General features: G+C 31.6%; 4 protein-coding genes across 10 annotated transcripts; 2 read left to right on the forward strand and 2 right to left on the reverse strand.

Annotated features, from left to right (window-relative positions):
- On the reverse strand, positions 1-2540 carry LOC140806127 (cyclin-D5-1-like). Of its 3 annotated transcripts, XM_073162610.1 has the most exons (6): positions 2076-2540; positions 1896-2003; positions 1461-1752; positions 1244-1377; positions 924-1136; positions 1-820 (listed from the first exon to the last, which is right to left on the reverse strand). In XM_073162610.1, the coding sequence occupies exons 1-5, from the start codon at positions 2322-2324 to the stop codon at positions 927-929; spliced, it is 993 nt and encodes a 330-aa protein (XP_073018711.1). In that variant the 5' UTR covers positions 2325-2540; the 3' UTR covers positions 1-820; positions 924-926. The 3 variants fall into 3 exon arrangements, with proteins under 3 accessions (XP_073018711.1, XP_073018710.1, XP_073018712.1); XM_073162609.1 differs by having other exon boundaries at positions 3-1136; XM_073162611.1 differs by having other exon boundaries at positions 4-1136; positions 1896-1982.
- Positions 2541-10122: 7582 nt separating this feature from the next.
- LOC140806129 (BTB/POZ and TAZ domain-containing protein 4-like) lies at positions 10123-12210 on the forward strand. The gene is made up of 6 exons (XM_073162612.1): positions 10123-10378; positions 10480-10765; positions 10891-11030; positions 11114-11420; positions 11534-11847; positions 11938-12210. The coding sequence occupies exons 2-6, from the start codon at positions 10508-10510 to the stop codon at positions 12062-12064; spliced, it is 1146 nt and encodes a 381-aa protein (XP_073018713.1). The 5' UTR covers positions 10123-10378; positions 10480-10507; the 3' UTR covers positions 12065-12210.
- Positions 12211-14711: 2501 nt separating this feature from the next.
- On the forward strand, positions 14712-16606 carry LOC140806130 (glucan endo-1,3-beta-glucosidase 12-like). The gene is made up of 3 exons (XM_073162614.1): positions 14712-14959; positions 15043-16176; positions 16363-16606. The coding sequence occupies exons 1-3, from the start codon at positions 14908-14910 to the stop codon at positions 16392-16394; spliced, it is 1218 nt and encodes a 405-aa protein (XP_073018715.1). The 5' UTR covers positions 14712-14907; the 3' UTR covers positions 16395-16606.
- A 295-nt stretch (positions 16607-16901) lies between these two features.
- Positions 16902-18606, reverse strand: LOC140806131 (uncharacterized). Of its 5 annotated transcripts, none has more exons than XM_073162619.1 (5): positions 18400-18606; positions 18223-18295; positions 17909-17974; positions 17311-17407; positions 16902-17166 (listed from the first exon to the last, which is right to left on the reverse strand). In XM_073162619.1, the coding sequence occupies exons 1-4, from the start codon at positions 18429-18431 to the stop codon at positions 17333-17335; spliced, it is 246 nt and encodes an 81-aa protein (XP_073018720.1). In that variant the 5' UTR covers positions 18432-18606; the 3' UTR covers positions 16902-17166; positions 17311-17332. The 5 variants fall into 5 exon arrangements, with proteins under 5 accessions (XP_073018720.1, XP_073018717.1, XP_073018718.1 ...); XM_073162616.1 differs by having other exon boundaries at positions 17311-17410; XM_073162617.1 differs by having other exon boundaries at positions 16902-17201; positions 17311-17410.
- Between the last annotated feature and the right edge of the window lie 2909 nt (positions 18607-21515).

Here is a 21515-nt window from a genome sequence, read left to right on the forward strand (position 1 = left end):
TTTCAACATAATAGATGGTGCTAGACCTAGGGGCTCGGATACAACAAAAGGTAAAAAATGGCACAGTACAAGCATGGACCATTAAGCTTATCAAATGCTCTTTATTATTACAACTAAATCTTGAACTATAGCCCTGACACACTCTAAAATTGAAGGGCAATCTTTAGAGGTCCTCCGCTTACATCCCCAAGATTTATGCATGCAATGGAACTTCATGAACCATTGTCCCAAACACGAAAGATATCAACAAGTAAAAAAGAAACTGAGCCAAACATTCAAAAGCTCGTTCAAAAGCCAGCAGTATTCGACTTTCAATGCTTTTTCTGAATGGCCCAAATGCAGCACAGATACATATATCACATCAAACAATAACAATGTATCATTCCTCATTCCCCATCCACGCCTTTTGAGCCTCCCCAAATACATAGAAAGAATCTTAAGTCTCCCCCTTCAATATGTAGGGCATACACCAAAGTCTTTTGAATCATGTGCAACAAATCAAAGTTATAAAGAGAGAAGGGAATTATGAATAAACAATAAGGTTTTCGAAAAAGTAATGCCCTAGTAGCATTCATTAAAACCAAACACTACTACTAAAAACGGCCTTCCACGGCTTTAATGGAGCCTTTGGACATTTCTTTGGCTCTTACTCCCTCAACAACTGGCTTTTTATTGCCTACTTTACTTAGCTTCTTACTCATCACTTCCAAGCTAAAGGTATGCTTTTCTTTATTTATCCAAATTCCTCCTTTCACTATTCGCTTGGTTGTCAGCACTCGAGATTTTTCTTGAATTCTTGACAATGGAGCCCCCTATCAAACTTCAAACCATACCATATGTTGGAACTTTAGCCTCTCATTAAAGATCACAATCAATATCAAGAAAACCAAGCAATCTTTGTAACCCCTTATTATCACACTAACTCCTTAAGATTTAGGAACCTTAGGGCAATGTGGATCACCATCGGTATACGTTAGTCTTCGTTTTGTGCCAATACCGATTGTTGTATCATCATCGAGAACATTAATGGAGCTTGAATTAGTGGATAACGAATTTCGGGAAATGTTAGATATGGGGGTCTTGGATTTGAACATTACAATCTGTTGTAGTAGACTATAACATGAAAATGTATCCTCCTGCCAAAAAAAGAAACCCAATATAATCATGGAAAGAGAACAGGTGATTCTTTATTTTATCAGTAATTAACAAAAAATGCAAACCATTGTAAAGTAAGCGAACTCACTTTTTCTAGGTACCCCCATGATGGGATTGCATTAATCTTCATCTCAAATAATTTTCTCGTTAACTGATTATCATAAGCAGCTAAAACTGCCGCTGCCGCGACAACGGAAGGTCGGTGCTCAGATACGTCAATCTCTGTATCAAAGTACTCAAAAATTCAGAAACAAGTTTCTTGTAGACTCGTCGAAGTACAAACCATATACATGTATCTAGTTTACCTTCCATTACTGCAAAGATCAAATCAGTAGCTTGAGTTACCAGTTCTTTATGCCTAAATTCCTCACAGAACTTGGCTGTGAAATAATTTAGATAAACAAAAGGAGTGGCATAATTCATTCTCCATTCCAATGTATTGAGAACCAATAACTCCATTTTTTGGATCACATTTCCTTCGAAATTGTATTCATCTACATGATATTCGGATAAACCCGGTACTTCACATTCCTCCATTTTCGCAGCAAGGGATAAACTTGCAACTGATAATAACCGAATAGCCCACGATTTTTCATCCTATGAACATCAAAAACATCCCCAAGTCACATAACAAGCAGAATGATAAAATCTAAAAATCCCATATCCAGAAACGTCTATATCAGAGATTTCAGCAAAAGGGATTCATCGAAAATCAAAACATTATTTGAATCCGCACTTACATCGATCCACCTTCTTGAAAAGAATCGATCAAAATAAATCATTGACAGATAGACAGTACTTAAGTGAAATCCAAACAGGGCTTTTGCCTGTATACCCACAAAAATCCACTAAAACCATAAATAATCAAACAAAAAGTTAAGCATAACAATACGAAGTAACACAAAAGGGAAAAAAAATACATCAAGAATCCATTTAATGGCATCCAAACGGGCGCATTTGAACCAGCTTCTTTTTCCCTTCACTGAACATTCGGTCCCACTTGCTATAAAACTGGTCTCCCTCTGTATTAGATTTTCAATATAATCGCAATCGGATTCTGAAACAGGATAAAGCTCAAAGTTCTCATCTTTCTGAATACACCGTTCTTGCAAACAGGATTCATTTTCATAGCACAAAAGATTAGACAATGGAGTTTCGAAATCTTCCATCTCGAAATTTTTCCGGCCTGAGCAAAAATACCCAGCACTCCCAGTATATAAAATAGTAAATTTACTATAAATAATAGTATCGAAAATAAAATGTTGGGGTTGAACAGGGGTTGAATGGTGGAGAGATTGAGGAAATCTTGATTCCCAAAAGCAAGAATTAAGGTTGTAAGGTTGAGGAGTGGTGCTCTGGTGCCGCCAAATTTAGCGCATGGAGCATATTATAGAGTTTTTATTGTATTATGATCAATGATTTTTGTATACTCATATTTTTTTCTTATTATTAATTTTGTTAATATGATTTCACGAATTACGTAATTTTGTATCCAATTAGCAAATCTTTTCCATAAGTGTGATTGAGAGCACATAAATGCTGATTGGAAAATGAATGTGGTTATAATTATTTTTTGATTGAAGAAAACAAAAACAAAAAAATCGAAATAATATAAAATAATTACATTGATTTCAAATGTCAAAATTTTGCTGCATTGACAAATCGAGCAAGAAGAAGATTGTGATTCATATGTAGTTATTTCCAAAACTAAATGTATTAATGTCAAACATAAATGAATTATCACTCATTTTGTTTTGAAAAATAATATTGCGCCACTTTAGTTCATCAAGAAAAATTGCGTATGAATTTATATATAATTATTTTGTATAATTTTGTGAATTGTTGTTTTCATATTTTTTTTTAAAAAAAATGATTTAATTATTAAAAAAATTATAATTTGTTGCCGTGTGTGTGTATATATATAGTAGGTCTTTTGTTAGACGGTCTCACGAATCTTTATCTGTGAGACGGCTCAACCTTACCGATATTCACAATAAAAATCAGAGTAGGTCTCTTGTCAGACGGTCTCACGAGTCTTTATCTGTGAAATTGATCAACCCTACAGATATTTGCAATAAAAAATAATACTCTTAGAATAAAAAATAATATTTTTCATGAATGACTAAAATAAAGATCTGTCTCACAAAATACGATCCGTGAGACCGTCTCACACAAGTTTTTGCCTAAAAAGTAATATTCTTAGCATAAAAAGTAATATTTTTCATAGATGACCAAATAAGATATATGTCTCACAAAATACGATCCGCGAGAGCGTGTGTGTAATTTGTTTGTGGGAAGAGGGCAATATTGTCATTTGTAAATAAACCTTTTTTAGGGAGATATGGATAGTTATTTAGGAAATGATCTTTATGTTTTAGATAGCTTATAAATTATTTTGAAGAGCTTATAAATTCTAAAACAATATGATAATTTTTTTAACAAATTATAACTTTCAAAATAAGTTGTTTGACAACATATAAATTGTTATAACAAAAATTTGGGTCACTCCACTTATCTCATAAGATCTTAATTTAATATGTCTTAAATATATCCACCAATTTTACAATATCTCAATTATATCCTCTTGTGATTTAATAAAGATTGAAAACCTTGATTTCTTTGGACTTTTTTTCCTCTCTTCCCCGGGATGATACGTTGGCATCTCTCATATCTGAGATAAGAATTTTAAGTTTTAAATAAATGTTGACAACTATTCTTATTTTTAATATTGATATTCTTTCTTCTTCTTTTTTATGTATGTAAATTTTTTAATATCATAATAACTATTTGAAAGAATCTTTAATGCATTAAATAATATACTATGATGACATATAAGAGAATAAAATTATTCATTACTAATATTCTTGTAGACATTTACGTGAACAAATTAAATTAAAATTTAAATTATTTACTTTTTTTATTAATTTTCAAAAAAATATCCATTAAAATTTCGATACTATATACTAGTTTCAGTAAATATTTGAACTATTTTCTTTAAAAATATTTCTGACAAAATTTATTTGCATCGTTTTTCATAGTATGATGTATTTTTTGATAATTATAACAATAAAAAATATTATAAGACAAAACACACCGACATCTTTAAATTATTTAAAATAATTTTACCTAAATACCGTAAGTAATATCATTCAACTTATGAACTCTTAATATTATTATGGATTGATTCTTTGTATAATAGTGTGTGTGTGTCTATATATATATATATATATATATATATATATATATATATATATATATATATATATATATATATATATATATATATTTTTGTGTGTGTGTTATATATATATGTAGGTCAGATCATGACACAAGATCCAAAAACTGGATAATTTATGATACCCAATGGGTGGGAATGGTGTTATATGAGATTGCAATAATATTATACAAGTAAAATGACAAAATAAAATTTATTATTAATTGAATGGAAGAAAGTATGAAGTATACATGTCATTTATATATACATATATATTGAGCCATTATTTATATAATTAAATAATTTACATTATTATAAAAAAAAAACAAGTGACATTGATTATATACAAGGAATAAGATACTTGGATTGCTTAGTTCAACTACAAATGTTGAATTGTTAAATAAAGCCAATTAGGGTTTTTCAATTTATTTCTTTTTTTGTTCGAAAATTTTAATAGGAGAATGATATGTGTTGTTAAAATAAATCATACACATACATATATATCACATATGCAGTTCACTTGCATTTATCAGATAAAAAACAAGAATGATCATTGACGAAGTATATCAATCCGATTATTTCAAAACCGTGCTATACTGGTTTCAAAAAATTTAATTTTCTAGTTTCTCATCGGTGTCGTCGATCACTATATATCCAAATATTATAAACCATATATGAACATTTATTTTTAAAAATATTATACTGGTTGGTTGGTTCGTGAATGAGATGATGAAGACATCGAAATACTTGGGGAATTTTATCAGTGGTGAGAACTGATATGATTGGTGATGGGTAGGAGCGGGTTCACGTGAGCCAGAAGCTGGACCACCCTGCATGAGCTGTGAAATATCATAATTCATACCAATACGCTCCCCTTCTCTTATTTATTCATTCATTTTCATAATAAATATCATATATTTAATCATTCATAAAAATGTATATGGTGCACCCACAATTTATTTCAATTCACTTTTTATGCTATCTATATATATTCTATTATTAACCATTGGGCCATATATATATTAAAAAAATAATCGTAAATATATTTTTGAAAAAATAAATTATAGAAGTTTTTTTTTTTTTTTGGAAACTTATAGAAGATTATTTTAAGATGGTGTTATTCCTGTCCAGACCGATTTTAGACATGTTATTATATATGCTGCATGGGACTGTGTGCAAAGATTCTGATTTCTGAACTTTGACTGGGAATTACCTAAACAAGATCCCTATTCCCCATTTTGACTGATTATTAAATTTGAGTACTTTATTTATTTTATTTCTTTTTCTGTGCATGTATGCATATATATATACAATTTTGATATCCTGCACACCTACCGTGCACACCTTTGTGAGCACCAATGAGGTGTCACTCACCCATTGGATGCATAATTTTTCTATATTTCATCACATCCAATGGGTGAGTGACACATCATTGGTGCTCACAAAGATGTGCACGGTAGGTGTGCAGGATATCAAAACTGTATATATATATATATATATACAATGATATCCTGCACACTCTTTTCCTGCACACTGTGGGCGCCTGCTTACGTAGCCCGCCCAGAACCACACAAAATTTTTTGTTTTGTTTTTTTTAAAAAAAGCTGACCAATCATGCACCGCCACGTAAGCGGTGCTCATGATACCCTGCACACCACACCTGGTGTGCATGGTAACAAATTCATATATATATATGTGTGTGTGTGTGTTTTTTTTTAAGCGGTTAGAGCATATGTCATGCAAGCCAATTGTTGGTCAGAGATTTTATTGACTCGATTGTAATAAACAATGTTTATTTTAATATAATTCATTATTTCATTGTTTGTTATTCCTTTATCTGTATACTCATGTTATCAAAAATAGATAAAGATCTTGATTATATTTTAATACAAATGAATCGTAATTCGATGTTGAAACTCATTTATAAACACTGTATGATATAAATTCGTTCCTAGTCGATTCAGCCGCATAAAATATGGATAAATATTGCTTAAGCTCGAGATTAACATCCGTGATGTCATATTCTATAACCAATTTTTATTTTCTCGCTTAAGTTTACCATAGTTTTTCTCATAATTTTAAGTTAATCGTAATTCTTGTGTTGAGTTATTAATAAATTTTAAAAGAATTTAATGTAATTTATATTATGCTACTAATTTATATAAGAAAAACACATAATTTTATTATTTCACATTGCCTACACTTAAAAAGAAGGGTTATTCAGTGTGACCAACGTGGTGGTCGTGCACTTAAGAGTAAGGGGGCATTTAATTATGATGTGAAATTATTATATTTTTTTAGAAGTGAAAATTGATGAGTGGAATGAAATTAATAAAGTTCATTTTTCTTTGGCTCAGCCTTTTCTTGTGGGAGTTGGTTGAGATTTGATTTGACCTATCTTGTTTTCTTTAATTAATTATTATTTGTTTTGAAATGAAATGTCTCCCTATTCCTGAACCTCTATGTTCTTTAATATTATTTTTGAAAAAAAAAATCATACATATTCACAAAATATGCTCCCTAATTGTAAAGCTCATATTTGAGATACATTAATATATATATATATATATATATATATATATATATATATATATATATATATATATATATATATATATATATATAACAATTTTGATATCTTGTTCATTCATTGTATTTGCTGTTGAGCTGACACATAGCTATTACATATAAAAAATTTGATATGCTTCATCATATTCATAAGTGTATGTCATCTCAACGGGTATGGTGGGTCTAAACGGTAAGTGGACAATATATTAAAATTATATATATATATATATATATATATATATATATATATATATATATATATATATATATATATATATATATATATATATTTGTCAAAATAAATTTATTAAGGGGTAAGCCCGATATTGTCCCATTAGACCCAATGGTACACCTTGTTTTAAGTCCGAGGCCACAAGTCTCACGAGGCCCAACACAGGAATGTATTTTTCCTAATCGAAAAAATATATATTAATATTATCGTTAGAATATATTATTAAATTTCAATGTTATAAAATATATAAAACCATTCTCTTTCAAATTTCAAAGCCAAATAGCTCTAAAAATTGACGTATCAAATCATATGGAATTTTTTTTTGAGCTGACGAGATGTTTAATATAATTTAATTTAGAATTCAAAATCTCGTTCTAAATTTAAGATTTTGGCGTGCTATAAATTGTCATTTTTTCTCTTTTAACTTTTTTCTACAATATACTTTTCCCTAAGTTATGTTTACTACATAAGTTAAACCACCGCAAATTTTATAAAATATTATTATCAAACAATAAGATGGATTTTCCATTATACTTCTAAGGCAAAAACTTGTGTGAGACGGTCTCACGGGTCGTATTTGTGAGACGGATCTTTTATTTGGGTTATCAATGAAAAGGTATTATTTTTTATGCTAAAAGTATTATTTTTTATTGTTAATATGGGTAAGGTTGACCTGTCTCACAGAGACGGATCTCACACGAGACTCACTTATATTCTAATTCTAAATAATTACAAAATTTTGTATCAAACCGTAAATAACACGAATTAATACAATGATATATTACCAGTACTTATTTTGCTACGTTAATTTATTGAGGTAATGTCGTCGAAGTAGGGATAAATAATGGACCATAATCGGTCCAAATCATGTATGAATAATCTGATTCAATTTGGACCCACTTATTAAAATCACTAAACTCCATACCAGTGTTGAATTGAATTGAGTTGCTTGAAAACATGTCCAAAACCATTTAAATATTGTCTGATTTAATCCATTCCAATGAAACATTTACCTTTGAAAAAATTAGTTCATAAATAAAATTGTCAAGTACATAATGATTGGAAAAAATTTGGTTTCAACTCTATTCCAATCTGGTTCTGACCTCCGAAATTGGATTTAGTTACACTCACAACCTGGTAAATTCAATCTCGTGTCTTATAAGATTGGTTTGGTTTGGTTTCATCATCCCACAATTCGAAACCAATTCGGTAACATATCGAAGTATATAAACTATTTTTATGATTCTTGATTTCCTAACTTCTGCTAGGACGTACAAATGTCTTACTGAAGATCAGTGCTAATGTGTTGATAATTATGCTAAATCTAAACTAAAATTAGATTAGTAGAAGGCGATTTGGGGGTAAATTGGTCGAACCTAGTGCTTATCAACATGAACATCATGAAGATTAGGTCTTGCTATTTTCGAGTCACCCATTAAGCAATATTCAGTACTATTAAATCTCAATAAGGACTATTTAAAAATTTATTTTGCACTTAAAATCGAATTAAAATATGTACTTTTTGTACAAACGGAGACTAATCAATATCTACATAATTGAAAGGAATTTATGCCGACAAAGTTAATCGACTACGTAGTCGGGGTTTTGACTTGAAAGTAGATCTTTTGTGAGATGGTCTCGTGAATCTTTTATCTGTGAGACGGGTTAATCCTACCGATATTCACAATAAAAAGTAATACTCTTAGTATAAAAAGTAATAATTTTTAATGAATGGCCTAAATAAGATATCTGTCTCACAAAATACGACTCGTAAGACCGTCTCACACAAGTTTTTACCTTGACACTTGATTGGCACAAATGAAACTAGTTTCAAATTATATTTCAAGCAGCTCAATCCAATTCAATATTTTATTCGAGATACAACTTAATCCAAAACTGATTCTGGATTGAATCGGATTGATTTCAGATTGATCCACTCCGATAAACATAGCAAACATTCCGTTTTCATCAATTCTGAATGAGTGATAAAAATAATTTTAATTTGACAAGAAACTTAGAAACATTCCAAGAAAATAAAGAAGAAATTGATAACATGTGGCCTTGAGAAATTCCTTGTTCAATTAAAATTTAGACAATTGTTATTATCATTATAATTCATTTTTTTTTATTTATGTTATTCTAAAATTGAATTGGAATTTTTCATACGACCCTTCGGCATTCGTAAGGCTAGATTAGATTTCGTTTCACATCAATGACTAATTAATAAATATTAGCAACCATATATATAGGTTGTGTGCGTATAAATTACTTTTGTGCAGATAATATTTTGGTGTTTAAAATTTTGCAGATTGTAATAAAATCGAGAATTCTAAAGATGAAATTTTATATGATTAATTTAAATTATTGCTGAAGTAATATTTTTAAGAAATTATATATTAGTGCATCGTTGCGTGTTTGTACAATATTTTTCATAATTTATTTGATTTATATTTAAATGATAATCAAAATGTAATTATAAAAAACAGTGAAAGACTACATTATAATTTGACAAAAACTTATGTGAGACGATAGAGTTGACCCGTCTCATAAATAAAAATTCGTGAGACCGTCTTACAAGAGACTCATTATTCTTATAATTTTGATTAAAAACTACTGAGAATGATAAATTTGAAATATTATATATTTTAAAGTATTTAAATGAAACAATTATTATCATAGTAATATTTGACAACTCAATAGCTGGATCCAGCATGTAATCGCAATCTCTCCTCCGAAGGATACAAGGAATCATACGGAACTCGTCGAAGCCAACACATAAGTCGGATAAGGTTCAAAAATATAATATTAATTTGTGGACGCGTTGACTGGGAACAGCTGTCGGCACACCGCACGTTTTCCATACAAAAAATCAACGGTGTTACAGACTCGGGGCTGACACAGTTCCACATCATTTCCTTATTATTTAATCATCAACTTCCTCGTTTTTTAAATTATTTCCACGCAGAAACATGCATCCACCCTTTAATATAAAATGTTGGCTCTATTCGATCTCTCGAATTCTCCATCTTTTTTAATTGAATTCCTCCCTTTCTTTCTTGTAAAAATATAGCCAATCATCCCTATGCTTTTCATATTTCTGGAAATTTGACGTTTAGGGATTCTTGAAAAGATTGGTTAATTGAAATAAGCAGTGTTCTTGCTTTGAAATCACAAATTTTTCATAAGAAATTGTTACAGAACTCCGAAAGGTAATCTGGGATTTCCTTAACCTCAACTTTAACAACTTTTGTGGGAATTTTGGCGTAGATTTCTTGAAAAACGTGGCTGAAATGGTTTATTTATGATACAGAACCAAACCCTGAGACTTGGTGACTCAAATGGGACCTGGAAATGAAGAATCCCCGTCCAATTTGGAGAAAACGATGTTGCCTGTTCCGCCTCCGTTGCCTGTTAATTTGAGTTCGAGGTTTTATCAAAGAGGCTTCTCCGCATCAGGATCAAATAATAGAGGCCATTGTTGTCAATCTCATTCGATCAACGATTCAATGGATCGTCTCTTTGACGAAGCTTACCGAGCAGATGTTTCGATTTTAACAGATGATGGTGGCGTCATCTATGCACACGCAAGTATTCTTGTAAGTTTTTTTGCCATGTTTTTCTTGGAACACAACAAATATATAATCTGTTGAAACATGAAGTATTTGCCAAATATTAAAATCTTGATTGATTGTATTCAATATATATAAATCAATCTATCCAGGGTAATGCTTCTCCGGTCTTCAGAAGCATGTTAAAGCAACAGAAAGGCCGAACAAGAGGCAAACGCCTGCTATCAATATCGATCCGAGGAGTTCGACCCGAGGCAGCTCGAATTTTCATTCGATTCCTATATTCTTCCTGGTAATTACCATCATTCAATACCAAATGCAGGATCTGCTTCTTCTGTAATTCGACATAAGATATGATACATTCTGCATTTGCAGCTACGAAGAAGAAGAAATGAAGGAATTCGCAATGCCATTGCTGGTTTTATCCCACGCATACGTGGTTCCTCAGTTTAAGCAAGTGTGCGAATCTTGGCTAGAGCAAAGATTATTATCCATCGAAAATGCAATGGATATCTTCCAGCTTTCGTTACTTTGCGACGCCCCTCGCCTCATCTTAATCTGCCATCGTTTCGTTTTGAACAATTTCAAATCCGTTTCGGCTACCGAAGGGTGGAATGCCATGAAAGAGAGCCATCCTGTACTGGAGAAGGAAATACTCACCTCTGTCATTGACGAGGACTCTGTAAGTACCTTTAGTTGTTGATTGATTACCCAACTAAAAAGCATTCATACTTGGACCAAAAAAATATTATAGCTTCATTTCTTTTACATGGGATATTGATTCTGATTGTCCAGAGGCAAAAGGAGTGGGCGAGGAAGGCGAACGACAGGAAAATTTACGAGCAACTATACGACGCAATGGAGGCTTTGGTTCACATATGTAGAGATGGTTGTCGAACAATCGGTCCATTTAACAAAAACTTGAGAGACGATTGCGAGCCTTGTAAATACATGGCTTGTAAAGGGTTGGAATCGCTCGTTCGCCACTTTGCCGGATGTAAAATGAGAGGTTCCGGTGGATGCGTCCATTGCAAGAGAATGTGGCAAATCTTGGAATTGCATTCCAGGCTTTGTGCTGATTCGGATGCTTGCGGAGTTCCCTTGTGCAGGTGATGTCTTGTCAAAGAACTAACTCTATTTACACGATAAATTTACCTCGCCGATGAGAGGCTAAACTGTTGAAGTTGTGTTATTTACAGGAACTTTAGGCAGAGGAGAAGGAAGCAGAACAAGAAAGAGGACATGAGATGGAGAATTTTGGTGAAAAAGATAGTGAGATCCAAGAGTTTAAGTGGTGCTCCATTCTTTGTGTTGGAATCAACATAGTTCAAAGCTTCGTTCATCGTTTGTAGTTTAAAAATATCATCTTTCTCCATATATCGTACTAGTTTGTATTAAAGAATCCATTTTTTCCCAGCTAGAATCAGGAAGACATTATCCAAGATCATAAAGCTTTAGCTCATTTTCATGAAGTTGAGTAATTTATAATATTATAATTTGATGGCATAATAATATTGTGGTCCTAGAAGAACAAACCATTCATAGTCCCAGTTGGTTAAAAATATTTTTCCATTGGTTTATTGATTCTAAAATAACTTATTTCATCAAGTATAATTTAACGAGTTTGTTTCAGCTCAGCTCATTAAGTGGGCTCGTTCTTTAGCTCTTCTATCATTGAGTTCGAGTTAGATGTTGATTCAAGCTCATTAAAAATAGAATCCAGTTCAAACATATACAATATAATGTATCTCTATAAATTAATTATTAACTGAGATATAAGAGAAACAAAAAACCTAATTTACAAATATAAAAACTCAGTGCATCACTGAACATCCAGAAAATACATCTAACAAAAATAACAGCACCATAGATCCATTATCAAATTTTTGTTAATATTAATTATCAAAATAATCATTCATCGTATATGATTCTGATTTTTTAAATATTTTAAATAAAATTATCATTTCATTCATAAATAAAAATAAAAATATAATCATAATAGCTAAGTTTTAATACATTAATAAATTTCTTTATCATTAACATATATAGTTATAATTATTTTTAGATGTTTTAAATTAAATTTTTCATTTCAATAAAATATTTCATACAATTTATTCTTATTTTCGTTCTATTCATTAACTTAAATTATTTATCAATGTTGAAATAACATATTAATTTAGCATCTAAAAATTGATCATGTGAGGTTAGAATTTACATTTTAGCTTTTTTTTTATTAATATAAATTCATAATACTCTATTTAAAATATTTTTGTTGTAGCAAATTTATCAATTTCAAGTAATTTACTTTAAATGATTCATAAATTATACTACGATATGGTTTCACATTTCAAGTAATTTACTTTAAATGATTAATAAATTATACTACAGCATGGTTTCACGAGCCACAAACCATATAAACGAACATATATTCATAAATATGTAGACGAACCAAGTTCGAACTATATAAACGAGCCGAACTTGAGTTTGAGACTGCAAGCCAGATAAACAAACATAGTTGTAAACAAGAAATGAGCCAAGATCGAGCTGGAGCTCGTGAGCCGAATACTTATGGTCGAGCTCAATTCAATAAAATTAAAGAATAATTTCAACGAATTTTTTTTATCGAATCGAGTTTTGAATAACTCACGAGCAAGTCGTTTACATTCTTAAAAATAAAAAATATCAGTTTCTAAATGAAATCCTTTCACCTAAATCACATCTACTAATCCACACACAACATGAGGAAGAGTGTGTGTCTATGTGAAACATAGTCATATATTTTGGTGCCTCGGAAAGGAGATTTCTGAAGGGATGTTGATATTCTAACAACTCGACAGAAAATCTCGTGAATTGGCTTAGGTTCGTACGAGATAAAACAGCTGGACTCTACAGACATTGGGCTTCTTTTCTTCTGTATCACTCATTGGTCCCACAAAATGTACAGCGTCCTCCATGCTCTGACAATTCTTACTTTTATTTATTTTTTCAAGATTCTGTCCAGAAAAATTCTCAAAAGCTGCCATATAGTACCTAATATCTATATGAATTATGATTGTGTTTTTGCTATTTAATTTTTCGAGAAATAGATCTTCGGTCTCGATCGTCGATTTTTTTTGTGTTCAATCTCTGAGTATTTTTTTAGTACCACATTTTCACATGAAATGTACCAAATTTCCACATGAAGTGTACCACATTTTGTATAACGTAGTACCACAATTTTATAGGTAGAGAGTGAACCCAAAGAAATGTTTTGATTGAGAATTTTTTACCAACTTCTCTTAAATTTTTTATTATCGAATTTTAGTTTTAATATGGTATAATTTCAATTACTTTTTAATTAGTTAAAATAACGTTCATGTGTTTAATATTACATAAATAAGTTTCATATAATTACAAAATAAAAAACTAAAATCATTAAAAAAAACATACAAGACTAATACGCATCGACGTAGTTAAGGAGGACAGGTGGGTGCGATTACCTTCAATTTTTTTAATTTCATTGACTAGCTAGACTAGAGATTTAAAATTAATTATATTTTTTCAATTTTTCCTTCAAATTTGCTCTTGCTTTCCTAATATTTTTTTAAAAAAATTTGCTATGCTAATACGTCATTATGATAATATAGCAACAAAATTCAAAAATAAAGAACGAGAAAATTTTTTTTTACAAATATTTCTATATCTTCACATGTTTTAGATATAATTACAATTTTCTTTTATCATATGGACTCATTATAAGACATAACAAGTATGAAAATTAGTCAGATGATTTTATTTTTGTGAGAACATTTTCTTACATTTGTTATTTATGTGTAAAGAACATCAAGTCAATGGACAGAAAATACTTCTAAGGATTTTTTTTGAAAAAGGTTGAAATTCGATATGACGGGGAACGTAATTCAAGTCCAGTAAAAAAAAAACGATGATGTTTATGGTTTAATCACTTCTTAAATGCCTTGCTTTGCACTTCATTGACATTCCCCACCTTCCCTTTTGCATGCTTTCTGAATAACAACAGAGTGGAACTCAAAAAAAAAAATCAGCACAGTAGGTCTATTCTAGCTCTGTAAAAAAATGACAGAATATGAGACTCAGTGATACAGAGAGAGGATTTCAACCTTTTTCTTTCTTTTTTTCCCTCTATCTTCATTCCATTATTGTGCGGAAGAATGAATATGGTTTGGTTGATTTCTCTGTTCTTCCTCAACTTGTATCTAACGGGTAAAAATCTAAACCAAAATATTTCATCTTTATACATTGTTTTTGCATTTTCATATAAATATTTCCTGTTTTCTAACGTGCAGCAACTAGTCATGAATCAGTGGAGTTCTTGGCTCTCCACGATCCAACTACACAAAATCTTGAGGTTCCATCTGCAAATGGGATTCCCATGGCTGTTCAAATGGATAATATGTATCTCAAGAATGTGTCAAAAAGTATTTTAATGGCCGAATCTTGGGTGAGGGCTAATGTTCTTGCTTACTACCCAGCCATTAATGTGAGCGCTATTGTAATTGGTGACACCATTTTATGCAACAAAGATCAAGAAGACAAGTTGATTTTTGTTTTACCATCAATCAAGAACATTCACTATTCACTCACTAGGTGGGGATTGCAAAATGAGATTAAAGTGTTAGCTTCTTTCTCATCCAGTTGTTTGGACTCAAACTTTGAAAAATACAGAGTTGATTTGGCCCAAGATTACATCAAACCTCTACTTGAACTCTTGCAAGAAATAGGTTCACCTTATGCTGTGAATCCCCCTCCATATTTGGTTGATTTGTCAGATGAAACCCTGAATTTACTAAAATCCCACTCAAAATCCATTCAAAGTCTAGGGGTTCTTCACTTCAAAAACACTCAAATAATTCTCAGTAGCCCAAGAAAAGAGAGACCATTCACCAGAAAGCTAGCATTCGTGGATTTATACAGCATGATGGTTCCATTTCCACCGAGGCCAACTCCTATATCCCCTTTAAGAAGTCCTCTTCCTCCATTAGTTGGAACATTTTCACCTCCACCAAATTCTCTTCCATTTGGTCCTTCACAGCCTCCACTAGCTAACCCAACACCCCATCCGTATTTACCCCGTTTGGCACCAATGGCTAACCCAACTAGCCCTCCATTTTGGTCACCCCATTTGCCTCCATGCAACCCATCTGGTTCTGTGGGTGCACCAGTGGCAGGGGTTCATCATGGACTGTGGTGCGTGGCTAAGCCCAATGTGCCAGCTGGCACGCTGCAAGATGCCCTAGACTATGCCTGTGGGGAAGGTGGTGCTGATTGTGAAGCCATTAAGCCACAGGGGGCATGCTTTTTCCCTGGTACTCTTGTGGCTCATGCTTCTTATGCTTTCAATAGTTATTGGCAGAAGACTAAGAGGCATGGTGGCACTTGTAGCTTTGGAGGCACCGCTATGCTCATTAATACTGATCCCAGTAAGAATATTTTTTGCTTCTAAATCCATAAATTTTATGGAATGTGATTCAATAAGATCGTGTTTCGAAATAAAATTTCATATTTTGGAAACTTAAGCCTGAAGAGTTTTCTTTTTCACTTTTCCACCCACCCAGTAGCTCTAATTCCAGATTCTCTTTTTAACAACATTAAGTTTATTATCGCAGGTTATGGTCACTGCAGATTCGTTCATACTTAGTTTTATTAATTGAAGAGGTTATTGTCATTTCTGTTTAGGTTTGATTTAGCTTTTTATGTAATGAGGAACCAAGACTTCTGACTCAAGGCAAACTATTCCCTTCATTCTTCAGTCTTTGATTGAGTTGTAATCTAAAGTAGAAGCATTTGGGATTCCATGCTAAACAAGAAAAGCTCTTCTATCTGTTGCTATTATTTGAGATATCACCATGATTGTGTTGCATTGGGAATCTGGATGGCCAAACTATCATTGGGAATAATAAGCAATCTGGTATCTTGTTTGGGTATTTTGCACCCCACAGTTTTTAGGTTTTTGACTAAAGCAAGAGGTGGAATGAAGTTAAGATAAAATTTTCAAGCCGCCCTACTAAAGGTCGACACGAAGAATATTCCCAACTCGAGCTTGATTGAGCATTGATAAATCATGATTCTGCAACTATAAATTTACTAAAACTGGATTTCTCAGTATCAATCAAGTTATGACGTTATATGGAACAAAACACGCATCTAAATCAAACTATCATCGAGAAATTTCAAATATAGAATACTTGGACCACATAATTCAATAGACTAGATGTTTGCCAACCTACCATGACTTTAAAGGGCCTCCTTATAATATGAAAAGAGTCTTGCCGAGGACATAAGTTTTGCGCTACCAAAATTCAAAGGAGGGTTGTTTACCAAATCGACTCTCTTCATTTATTCCATTCTACACAAGGGATTTCTCTTTGTGCTGGTCCGCGAGCCCATGAAATTGTTTAGTCCTCTAATTCCTTTGGGGATTGCATCCAAGGAGAGCAGTTGTGAACAAAAATTTCAGAAGTAAAAGAACAAGACCAAGATTTACATTGAATGGATTAAATAAAATAGTAGATAAAGAAGCAGCATATGAGAGAACTATCCAGTATGATACTTACTGTACCGAACTATATTTCACGACTATTCTTCATTGGTCCCATTATCAATTACTCCCTGACCAGTCTTTTTGTTGCTTGTTACATTAGCATTATCGTTCTGCTGTAAAAATAACAAGAATGAAACAATCAAACTCCACCTAACTTCTCAAAGTAACGCCAATGAAACAGGACAATTGTCTTTGATCGGCTAGGGGGATGGAACAAAGTATCACTTGGTCTAACAAATCATTTTGGCAATTTGTACCACAAAACAATGCACCAAATGAAATTGAAACGACACAACAAAGTAGGCTCCAATTAAAAGTAGGCATTTAAATCACAAATCACTAAACGCATAAAAGAAGAATGCAAGAGTTCTGCCATCAATGAACCAGTAAAAATCACGGTCTTGAAATTGAAACGACACAACAAAGTAGGCTCCAATTAAAAGTAGGCATTTAAATCACAAATCACTAAACGCATAAAAGAAGAATGCAAGAGTTCTGCCATCAATGAACCAGTAAAAATCACGGTCTTTCGAGGTCAAGATCAGCAGAAAAAATCCACACCGTAGCTTCAATATAAAGACGCAACATCTAGAAATGAGGATGAGACGCACCTTCTCAATTAACCCTTGAGCAGCCATGTACTCGTAATACTTGCGCATGAGCATTTCTTCCTCGACCTACAATTTCCACAAAAATTCAGAAACTCCACCTCTAAGTCAAAATGCAATCATCCCATTTCATACTGTTAGATGAAGCAGCAAAGAATTGAAGCCTCTGGCAATAGATGACATTCAAACAGTTGTAAGCTTCCAAATCATGCTACTTAACAATCAGGATAAACACAAAAACCTCAAGAGACCTGATTTATGTTCAAATCTAGATAAAATTAAAGGGAATTCGATATCAAACAGACCAAAACAAAAACCTGGAGTCTATGCAACTCATGGGACATGGACCTGTATGCGTCCATTAGAAGCTCATTCTGCTTCTCCAAGTGCCTGCATACAATCATTAGACAAAACTCGCATTGGATTTCGCAAAAAAACATGACTCCAATTATGCATACGCAGAAATCAAAGATTGATTAAAACTCGAGACAGACTTGAACATATCTCCCGAGTGCTTAGGATCCATACTGGTGAATAATATTCAGTCAAAAAATATTGTCTCGAATCCCAACTTCAAATTTCAGCATTCACCAAATTCAATCCAAAAAGGGAAAAAAAAATTAAACTACAGACTTCAAACCCCTCAAATTCTCATCTGATAACTTTTGAATGCAAACAAAAAAAGGTGAGCCGTGAGCCAACAGAGGGAACCTAATTCTGAAAGATGAGATTGGGCTTGGGTCTATTAATTTTGAATTCGAAATCATTGTAGCCCATTTAGTACTTAGTCCATATTCAAAGGGTACTCCAGCCCAACATGTAAAGGCCCAACCAAAGGCAAGCAACATAAATTACATAATCATATTAATTATTAATTAAATTTAAATTTAGAAAATTATAGAATATATTTATATGACGTTTCACGTTTGTCCTTTAAGATTTTTTATTTTCTTGGTATTTCGACTGAGGAGACATTTTATACGGATTATTTTATGTTACACCTGAAATATTTCTTCGTAAAATCACTCGGATCAAACGAATGCTTCCTGTTTTATAAGTAACCCATGTCTTGCCTTGAGAATCCCACGGCTACTGTTTCGCCACGTCGAAAGACATTTGTCGAAAATTTTAAATCTCATCGTGGGTGTGATTTTATTCATAAATTTGGAGTTTGTTTAATTTTTTTAGATTATATTATTACAAAATTTGGTGATTCTTGAATATCTTCCATTTTCAGGCGTTATTGTTTTCGAGGATGCAAACTCTTTTCCGTCTTTGTTTTTTGCCTTGCTATTTCCACTTTGGAGAATATGGATTCTAAAAATAATTAATTTAAAGTTTTTCTGCCTTACAAAATAATTCCCAAATCTAATTCTCTCGAAGATAATATTATTATTATTATTTATGAATAATAATAATAATAATTATCCAAACCCTATTGACATTCATCGGCATCTATTTTCGTTAATGGCAAAAACTTTGTATGAGACGGTCTCACGGATCGTATTTATGAGATGGATCTCTTATTTGGGTCATCCATGAAAAATTATTATTTTTTATGCTAAGAGTATTACTTTTTATTGTGAATATGGGTACGGTTGATCCGTCTCACAGGTTAGGATCCGTGAGACGGTCTCACATGAGATCCACCATACGAATCAATCTTGTGAGATAAATATTCTATATATGCCAATTATGAAAATTTATTATTTTTGATATCAAAAGTATTAATTATTATCATAAATATAAATATGATTGACTCGTCTAAAATCCATGATATAGTTTTACAAAAAACTTACTAATAAATTCTAATACAATCTATCACAAATAATATAATAAATTAATTTCCAAATCATATAATTTTGTATTCTTGCTCCAAAATTTAGTGTGACGTCCCCACAAAAATCCCAATTAGATTTTAGTATAAAATTGATTTAAAATAAATTCGTTTGAAAATCAAAATGAGTTCCGAATTCCAACCCCATGAAATTGGAATCCCGACAGATTCTCGTGGCAGAATCTTTTCACAAGATGTGTCGAAAAGTTTAATTATTATAAAATTTTTGAGCATCTTTTATAAATTGGAATCCTTCTGATACAAACAGTGAAAAATTAACTATATTTTTCCAGTTATGCCTCATTTCCACGTCATAATTCTGCTATTCATAAAGGACGAACCTTGTCAAATTCGTTAGTGTTGCAATTTGTATGGAAGTATTTAATTTAAGTGAATGGTTTGATTTGATGAATTATTTGAAAGATGAATGGCATGTGTTTTTGGATATATTCCAAAATCATCTCAATTATCATTAAATATACCTAATCAAAAAACAAGTGTTTGAAATTCATGCAATATAAACTCATTAAAACAAAAACAATCAAATGAATATAAACTTCTAAGGAGTATCTGAGTTAATGAAGTAGATGAAGTTTGATTCCTTTTACCAACAACTTTTGCAGCGAGTTTGACACTGAGGACTTGTCCGGTGTGATTTACTTGAACAACATGATTTGCAGGTTATTGTATTGGTCTATAAATTTACTCAGTATGCCTCCAACACTTCAAAGATCAAGTATTCGAAATACAAAATATAAATAAAATACATTTTTAATTATAGAGTTATTTCACAGAAATATTGGCTGCCATATAAAACAAGCAATTTATAGGTAAACAAATACATCAAAACTTACATTGATATACAAATTTAAAAACAAATTTATTAACATTCAGAATTGATGTAAAAAACGAGGAGAATATGGTCGGAGACAAATTAATAAAAAAATAATTTTTATGGAATTTTGATGACATCGGGAGAAGGGGGATTGGAGCAAAGCATGTGGTCTCAGATTTGGGATAACGAATGTGGTCACTATTTGTCCAATAGGTGTGGCATGGGAGATGTTCACCAATTTTTTCTTTTTTAAAATAAGAAAATTATTATTTGATTGGAAAGGTCAATAATATAATAAATTTTATATATATATATATATATATATATATATAGGTGTCGGAAGTTTCAACCGACTTATTACAAGAGATGATGATCTTCTTATGATTCGGCCACGGTAAATTCAGTTGTGGTAATAGTTTATTCATTATAAATTAATGTTACTCAAATTCTTTAAATTTTAAAAGAGTTTATAAATTTTAAAAATAAAAATTCCAGGTAAATTTATTGCCAACTCAATTGACCCTTATTACCAGTTTATAAAGTAGGTCTTTTGTGAGATTGTCTCACGAATCTTTATCTGTGAGATAGGTCAACCATATCTATATTCACAATAAAAAGTAATACTCTTAGTATAAGAAGTAATATTTTTTCATGGATGATCCATATAAGAGTCTCACAAAATACAATATCACACAAGTTTTTGAATACAAGTTTCTAATTCCATAATTGAAAACTAATTTACTTGGATGTACTCGATCAAGAACAAATTTCGAAAGTCACCTATCTTTTAAGTAAGAACTTGGATTCATCATTCACGTGGAATTAATTTATATTTAAAATTATGCTAAATTCAATTCATAAAAAAAAGAAAACCTATGATTTCAAATTGTAAAATACAAACACATCACAACATAAATTTTGCAGAACTTACATTGTGG

This window comes from Primulina eburnea, chromosome 11 (genome assembly GCF_022965805.1).
Source record: "Primulina eburnea isolate SZY01 chromosome 11, ASM2296580v1, whole genome shotgun sequence".
NCBI lineage: Eukaryota > Viridiplantae > Streptophyta > Magnoliopsida > Lamiales > Gesneriaceae > Primulina > Primulina eburnea.

Coding starts and splice junctions, on each gene's coding strand:
- LOC140806127 (XM_073162610.1), bottom strand. CDS start 2,324: ATGGAAGATTTCGAAACTCCATTGTCTAATCTTTTGTGCTATGAAAAT. Junction 2,004..2,075: donor CCATTAAATGGATTCTTGAT/GTATTTTTTTTC, acceptor TTATGGTTTTAG/TGGATTTTTGTGGGTATACA. Junction 1,378..1,460: donor GATCTTTGCAGTAATGGAAG/GTAAACTAGATA, acceptor ACTTTGATACAG/AGATTGACGTATCTGAGCAC.
- LOC140806129 (XM_073162612.1), top strand. CDS start 10,508: ATGGGACCTGGAAATGAAGAATCCCCGTCCAATTTGGAGAAAACGATG. Junction 10,766..10,890: donor ATGCACACGCAAGTATTCTT/GTAAGTTTTTTT, acceptor CAATCTATCCAG/GGTAATGCTTCTCCGGTCTT. Junction 11,421..11,533: donor CTGTCATTGACGAGGACTCT/GTAAGTACCTTT, acceptor CTGATTGTCCAG/AGGCAAAAGGAGTGGGCGAG.
- LOC140806130 (XM_073162614.1), top strand. CDS start 14,908: ATGAATATGGTTTGGTTGATTTCTCTGTTCTTCCTCAACTTGTATCTA. Junction 14,960..15,042: donor CCTCAACTTGTATCTAACGG/GTAAAAATCTAA, acceptor TCTAACGTGCAG/CAACTAGTCATGAATCAGTG. Junction 16,177..16,362: donor GCTCATTAATACTGATCCCA/GTAAGAATATTT, acceptor TTATTATCGCAG/GTTATGGTCACTGCAGATTC.
- LOC140806131 (XM_073162616.1), bottom strand. CDS start 18,431: ATGGATCCTAAGCACTCGGGAGATATGTTCAA. Junction 17,975..18,222: donor ATGAGTTGCATAGACTCCAG/GTTTTTGTTTTG, acceptor TGGAAATTGTAG/GTCGAGGAAGAAATGCTCAT. Junction 17,411..17,908: donor CTCAAGGGTTAATTGAGAAG/GTGCGTCTCATC, acceptor TTATTTTTACAG/CAGAACGATAATGCTAATGT.